We start from the raw sequence: 8,218 nt of genomic DNA, 5'->3' as shown, positions 1-8,218 counted from the left end.
ATTTATAATTTATATAATCAATTTATATAATCCGGGTATCCATCCATATCGGTAAATAACGTAATTAATCATCATGATGCATATTACCATTACATGTACCAATTTAGTAGAATGCATTTACGTACTGCTTCTATGAACATATAATAGATATATAATGTCAATATTAAAAATTTGGGCACTTATATACTCTTTTTAAACTTAATTTATTTCTTAAGATAATATTTAAAAAATTATATATGTGCGCTGGTTGTGACATATGTGGACTATATATAACACTTATATCAAATTAAGAAGTAGTCTACCACGTAAGGCAGTTAGCTCACGATCCAAAGGTCCCGAGCTCGAATCCCACCAAGGTAAGTGTGTTTTTCAAATACGAGAAAATATTTATAATCATAGACTGCATCTTAAGAAACAAATTTAGTTATAAAATGGTAATAAAATTTCGAAAAAAATAATTTTTTTACGCTTATTATTACAGCTAGTATAACAGTTGGTGTAACTGTTACGTAATAGTTAAATAACACGTTATGTAACATGTTATATTGCTGATTCGGAAATTATAACTTACATGTAAGTTGCATGTAACACTCTGTTTGATATAACCTGTTATATTCGGTTACATTGCCGTTGCATTGCTGCTATATTACTGTGTTCACTGGAATGTATCAACTGATGTGGCATACACCATGCTCTTCAAATGACCCCATAAATAAAAGTCCAAACCAGGCACTGTCAACAATTTCAAACAGCCCTACCCCTCTGGATGCTCTGGATAAATTCAAACCTCACTCATGAATAGGTATGGAAATCCTGAGACTCATAAACAGATAATTTTTTTTAAATTAAATCGAAGAAAGTGAAAGTAAAAGCTGAAAAGCGATTTCTTTTAGTGGAAGAGGATAAAAATAAGTTGAGCAATAAACTACAATTGAGACACGTAATATTGTACTTAAAAGAGAAGCCAGAAGTTTGACCAATTTTCTCTCAATTCAGGAAATTGGTCAAACTTTTAATAACCACATTTTTTCAGCATTCTCATATTCGAACGGTCGGTCATTTTCGACATTTATGCCCATTTTTACCAACGTTGTTTAACTTTAACCCTAGTTTAACTCACTCTTCGTCTGTTTCTAAGAGAGACTGTTAGAAAAAGACAAAAAGTGGGTTAAACTAAGGTTAAAGTTAAACGACATTGATGAAAACGGGCATTAGAAGATTAAAAATCTATCTAATTGTAAGATCAACAATGTCTCAAAATTAAATGACATTTCAACGTTAAATATTTATCATGAAATGATTGGTGATATAGATATCGAAAAAATTTTAAACAAATTTATAAAGAAACATAATATTTTAAAATGTGATGTATAAAGATAAATAAATATATTTTGTAATTTTTTTAAACCATAGTTATTATTTATTTAACCTCTTCTTGTATGAAAATATTAAACTACCGGTAAAAAAAATTTCCTTTTTACATCACCTTAATAATAAAAAAATAAAAAATATGGTAATTATACAGAAAGAGGGCAACCTCACTGATTTCAATGACCTTGACATATGTTGTCAAGGACGTAATCTTTAGTAACTTTTCTTTATAACTTAATCGGCGGTCATTGCTTATTTAAAAGTTATGAACAAGAAAAGTTTGAGAAATTTACTAGTTTATGTCAGTGCTAAAGGAAGTAATTTATTGATATGTGTGTATAGACAGCTTAGTACACGTGTAGGCGAGGGTTATTGTCTCGCATCAAAATTAAGTATGTCGTTAGGACTTTCAGCCCTTAAAAAGAATTTGTTGTGTCGCTTATGGTTAAAAAGATATGATGATTAACGTAGAGCCTTTCAAAGATGGATTCTTTGAAATAGAATATCGAAAAATCACTCGTGATTTTCTGTCATTAAGGACGTGCGGTTGCTCTTCATATTATTTATATATTGCAAACTTATTTTATATATACATATTAAGAATTAATTTAGCAGTTTCACATTCCTTTAAATAGGTACTATATTATAAATTAAAAATATAAATAAATAAATATATATAATATATATAAGACGTTCTCTCCGTTACACCCAAAAAGGCCACTTCCTCTTGCCCACTTCAATTTTTTAGATAAAGTGCTTTAAAAGGGCTTAAAATTTTCGTTGAAGTGTTTTTAATGTCGTATGGCCTTTTTGACAATTCAAAACACACACACACAGATCAGACCCCCACTACGTCACATTCTATACGTTTATTCACTATATCATTAATTTTTTCAATGGTTTATTCCATTTTAGTCGCGATTGTGGGTCCGCCATTTTGAATTGTCAAAAAGGCCATACAACATTAAGTAGACACTTCAACAAACATTTCAAGCCCTTTTAGAGCATTTTATCTCAAAAATTGAAGTGAGCAGGGAAAGGTGGCCTTTTTGACAGAGAACTCCCAGAGAAGCTTCATATATGTTGAAAAATGTGTTCTAATAGCAAATAAGACATTTATGTTATCATGTATTCTATGGTTCATGCTTCCGTAAACTAATGTAGAGGCGCCTTGATCGCCTTTCGCGATTACATTCGCGCCTGAGCCACGGTAGCGTGCGGACGTCGTTCCCTCTTTCCCGTGATTCTCCGTCGTAGTGCCTGTGCAGTATTGAGTCAGTCTTTTCTCACGTCGCGAGTGATATTTGTAATAAGTGTACGACATACGTTACTCGATTTGTTACTATATTTCTGTAGTAGTGCAAACTTCGCGAGATTTTTCTAGAAGCGCACATTGCAACGGGGAGATGCAGACGGCCTCGGCCTCTTGCATTTTCGATCCCGACGAGGCCTCCCTCACTCAGCAAAGTATTTTTGCCACTTTAAGTGAGTTCAACAATTTTGCCAATAGTTTTGATATTTGTGAACCGATTTCAAGCCGCTTGCCCGCGAGCCTCACTAATTCTCTATTAAGTCGCTCTCGCTCTCCGTCGGGGGAACGTATTCATTTTGAGGATTCGGCAAACGATTCGCAAGATAGCTTAGACGAACTCATGGGGGGAAAAAGTAAAGTTAAGAAGCACACGAGTCGCAATTCCGGGACAGTAAAGGGGAAAGATGGGTCTCCACCCCTTCTTCCCCCGCCCCGGTAACAACTCGATAATTCCTTATAAACCTAACATGACCGTTTTGGGCAATGCAAGTCGCGCGGTAACAGCCTCGACACGTGCGATATCAGATTACACCGAGCGAGACAAAGTTAACAACTCGGTTTCCGTAGATCAAAATAGTGATACAACGAAGCCGTCTATTGCTATTCCGTCCGATCATAACAAAGATAACAATTCCCCCTCGGGTTCGGGCATGGATGTCGAGTGTGTTCCTGAGGTGAGGAGGGGTGTTAAGCGCGCAACCAAAGATAGCTCGACAATAATCAAGGAGGGATCGTCCCTCTCCTTCTCTGTTCCGTCTAACAAAAAGTACCGTAGAGAAGCTAATCGCTATTCCGCCACTGATTTGCCGCCGTTCCTTGTACACTTCCAGTACGCGGAATCTAACATTGCACCAGATTCTCTTTTAATCTCCAAAATCATTAACGAATTTGACAAAAACATTGTAGAAATTCATACAATCGGAAATAATAAGGTCCGCGCTAAGTTTGAATCATACCAAGCAGCTAATCGAGTCATCGGTCACCCGGCTCTGAAAAAACACAATCTGATAGCTTTCATACCGTCGTTTAAAATTATGCGTTATTGCTCTCGTCAAGAGCATCTCGTTATGTTTCACAGAAATAATGCAGGAAATAGAATCTTCCGCAAAAATTATCTCCATTCAGCGTCTTAACCGCCGCGTTAGAAGAAACGGAGAATCAATGTGTGTGTGTGTGCGTGCGTGCGTGCGTGCGCGCGTGCGTGCGTGCGTGCGTGCGTGCGTGCGTGCGTGTGCGTGTGCGTGCGTGCGTGTGTGTGTGTGTGTGTGTGTGTGTGTGTGTGTGTGTGTGTGTGTGTGTGTGTGTGTGTGTGTGTGTGTGTGTGTGTGTGTGTGTGTGTGTGTGTGTGTGTGCGTGTGTGCGTGTGTGTGTGTGTGTGTGTGAACCCTCCAAAACAATTCTAATTAAATTTGAAAGCCAACTTCTCCCCTCGGAGATTTCCATTTTTAAAACTAAGCTTAAAGTAGAGCTTTACATTCCGCAAGTTCAAATATGCTTCTCATGTTTCCGATTCGGACACATCAGTTCGAACTGCCGCAGCAAGGCGATTGCCTCAGAATTAATTTACCTCCCTTGTGTATCAATTGCAAGGGTGAACACCTCCCCACAGCGTCAACTTGTCCCGTCTATATTAAACAAAGACGAATTGTTCAAATTGCAGCTGAACAAAACATTCCTTATTTGGAGGCTCGCAACAAAATAGAAAATTATCAATCTTTAATTTATTCTCCACCCTCGGATTTCAGTTTTTCGGACTCTTATCCTTCGCTTTCCAGTTCCCTGAATTCCTCGGATTTTCAAAGAAGTATCCGTTTCAACTTCAACCCTATTCCTTCTCTTAATGCATCTCAATCGTATGTAGGAATCTTAAAAAACGGTTCTCGTAGTCAAAATAATTTGTGCCCTCCCTCTCCTCAGCGTATCTCTCCGAAAAGTCGTTCCCAAGAAAATAACTAACAATATTAGACAGTGCAATCTCAAAGAGACACACAACGTCTGCCTTAATTCCCCACACGGCAGGGAGCAAACATATGGCTCTCAATCTCCTGTTTTTAATTATGGTAATTCGCCGGTTAACGATAGGACAAGCAATCCGCTTTCTAATTCTAACTTTTCCTTTTCTTTTGAGTCCCTTCCTGGCCTCGTTAAAATTATTATCGATTTTGTTCGCAAGTCAAGGATTCACAATTTTATAAGACGATGCTTCAATTGTGCACCATCATTCAAGGTGTTTACGGCCTTTAAATGCCGATCAGCACCTCTAATTTGTCAAAACCCCCCCTAGTTTTAATATCATTTATTGGAACTGTAGGGGAGCCGCTCTCAGAAAGCCGGACATTGAAAAGCTATTGAAATCCCATAACACTATATTTTTATCGGAAACCCTCCTCAACCCTCTTCATTCCTTTCCCATTTTAGGTTTCAAAGTGATCCGTCAAGATCGAGACATTGGTCGCCAAGGCTGGCCTTGATCATTTGCAACAATATAAACTTTTCCCCCATCAACCTTGATAACATCTCAAGAGCGGATGACTCTGTTGAAGCCATCGACATCAAGATATTCGTTAATAATACTAGCACTCATCGGACTTTACAGGCATCCCACTGGCGTTTGTCCACAGTAAACCTGGCAAATGATATTCAATCTCGTCAATTCTTTTCCTCATTTCTTGTTATTAGGAGACTTAAATGCTCACCACCCTTATTGAAAGGCCCTTTCCCCTAACTCTGCAGGACACGTCATTATGGACTTACTGGACCGCTTTCCTTTCATGTTACTTAATCCAAATACACCTACGTTTATCCCTCCTCCAGGCATCACTCCATCCCTAATCGATTTAGTCATTGCTTCTTGCAACTTTGCTCCTCTTCTCAACATAAGCGTATATAACGACACGCGTGGCAGTGACCATCGCCCGATTGGTATTACAGTCAACGCCAAAGTCAAGACAAATTGTATCTTTCCCCACAAATACAAACTAACTAAAGAACAACTCATCGCTCTCACTTCCTCTCTCCACAGCAAATCCCATGAAATTGAAACGTTAGTCTTCACTAACGCTGATAATGAACCTTTAAAACAATATGATACATTCGTTAATTCGTTGCAAGAAGCGCATCGATGTTGTCCTACCTCCTTCCGTATCCAAGAGCTCCATTAACGGTAACCATATCGAACAAAACAGCACCCACAACCGCCCCCCCCGGTGGAACGTGGAATGTGAAGAGACGATTAAAGCTAGAAGCAGTGTGTGCAAAAGATACCGTAAAAACCCTACAGTCGATAATTTCCAAGCCTACCGCAAACAAGTAACCGCCACTTATAAAATTCTGTGAAAACGGCTAAAAGGGAAGGATGGAAGAGCTATTGCAATTCGCTGGACTTCATGACTCCCACTCCGTCGATCTGGAAAATAATCAAAAAATTCCGCAACCGCAAACTAGCCCCCTCCGGTGACTCATCGTCGATTAGTGATTTTCTCGCTAAGAAAACAATGTCAAATATAACTCCCCCTTCTTGTACAGCTGATCGTCCTAACCTCTTCAACAATTAAGTAAATCTTGACGGTCCTCTCCAAATAGACTATACAATCCTCAAAGCTTTTCCCATTTCTCTCAAGAAGCTCCTTCTCAGAATCGTCAATAATATTTTTATATCACATGTGCGTCAAAAGTGGCCCATTCCGTGCGCGCCATCTGTACGCAAAATAGCCAATTCCATGCATGATAAATTTCTCACTATATTCCCGCATTGAGTGCGCGAATATAGTGAAAAATGTCATTCCCGCACGACTCATTGGCAACACTTTCCTTATTTTCCCCACTCATTCTGTGTCTTTTCGTCGTTAAGATTCTTCAACTTCAATGCTACGCGAATTACCACAGCGATACTCAGACATAACCTTCCTTGACACGAGTGACACGTACCTTTTAAAGTCATTGTGAGCATACACAGTAAAGTGAACATACACATAAATTCAAAAATGAGTAACATCATACCAGAAACACCAGAAACCGAGACCGACGGCCAACTAACACCTCAAGAAATAACACAAACTGCAAGAAACGCGATAGAAAATCTATTACCTTCAAAATCCAAAGACAAATATACAAATACATATGACAACTTCATACAGTGGACAATTACTAAAAAAGCAAAACCATTCTCAGAAAACACAATACTGGCATATCTCACAGAATTATCAAAAACACATAAGCCATCCACCTTATGGGCAATTTACTCAATGCTCAAAACGACTCTAAATATTAACAACAATATTAATATTAATAAATATGATAAACTCATTCCATTCCTGAAGAGACAGTCACAAGGATATATACCAAAAAAAGCAAAAGTATTAACATCAGAACAAATTCAAAAATTTCTCAACGAAGCTGATGACCAAAAATATTTACTTATAAAGGTAATGTATCAAATACAAACATAAACTTTTACATTAATAAAAAATTTTATACAATCTGTACATATATACTAAATTATTTACAGGTAGCTATGATATTTGAAGTTTGTGGTGCATGCAGAAGAGAGGAACTCGTTAATATAAAAGTTAATGACATCGAAGACAAAGAAACTGTCTTGCTTGTTAAAATTCCAACTACAAAAACTTACAAACCAAGATCTTTCATAATCTCCGATGAATTCTACACTATATCTAAAAAATATATAAATTTAAGACCAAAAAACGTCCAAAACTCAAGATTTTTTCTAAATTATCAAAATGGAAAGAGCACCACTCAACCAGTTGAAATCAACAAATTCGGAAAGATTCCATCAATTATCGCATCATATCTACACTTAGCAAATCCTGATTCTTATACTGGCCACACCTTTCGTCGCATTTCTGCCACGCTGCTAGCAGACTCTGGAGCGGACATAATAACATTAAAACGACACGGTGGCTGGAAATCAAATACAGTTGCTGAAGGATACATTGAGGACTCCATCAATAGCAAAAAAAAATATACAAATCAATTACAGAATCAATCAACATCCCCATGTCAACATCCAACATCCAAAATAAAGAAAATTTAAAACCTATACATAACACAGATACAAATACCGCAACACAAAAACCTATAAACACTACAGATACAAATATCGAAACACATACAAATGAACAATATATAAACAGAATACTAACGACATCCAACACGAAAAATAATCCTATTATACTACAACTAAACAACTGTTCAAACATAACACTAAATTGTTCAAACGTAACCCCGGAAATAAGAAATTAATTTATTTTACTTTCTAATATACAGGGTGCCCCAAAATTCTTGGTACTTTTTTCATATTTAGATAGAGCGAGCCAAACTGAGTCGAAAAGTCATATACCATTTTGCAATTTTCGCAATAGTTGACGAGTTATTAATGATTAAAAGTCGACGTATTAGCCCGCCTTCCGCCAAATCCAAGCGCGCGGCGAGATGCGGCCGCCCCGCGGTCGGCGCGCGGGCAGTTGTTTACTACAAGCGGCGATGATTACGCACGAGCGGCGCGTAACGCCGGGC

The 8,218-nt window shown here is 37.7% G+C and overlaps 1 protein-coding gene across 1 annotated transcript; it reads left to right on the top strand.

Moving 5' to 3' along the window:
- The first annotated feature begins 1,413 nt into the window (after positions 1-1,413).
- Positions 1,414-7,935, top strand: LOC143894243 (uncharacterized). Its single transcript, XM_077400384.1, has 2 exons — positions 1,414-7,107; positions 7,191-7,935. The coding sequence occupies exons 1-2, from the start codon at positions 6,667-6,669 to the stop codon at positions 7,734-7,736; spliced, it is 987 nt and encodes a 328-aa protein (XP_077256510.1). The 5' UTR covers positions 1,414-6,666; the 3' UTR covers positions 7,737-7,935.
- Positions 7,936-8,218: the final 283 nt, after the last annotated feature.

This window comes from Temnothorax americanus, unplaced genomic scaffold, assembly GCF_048541705.1.
Source record: "Temnothorax americanus isolate GAGA-0224 unplaced genomic scaffold, ASM4854170v1 Scaffold133, whole genome shotgun sequence".
NCBI classification, from domain to species: domain Eukaryota; kingdom Metazoa; phylum Arthropoda; class Insecta; order Hymenoptera; family Formicidae; genus Temnothorax; species Temnothorax americanus.
This window is presented reverse-complemented; position numbering and strand designations above follow the sequence as displayed.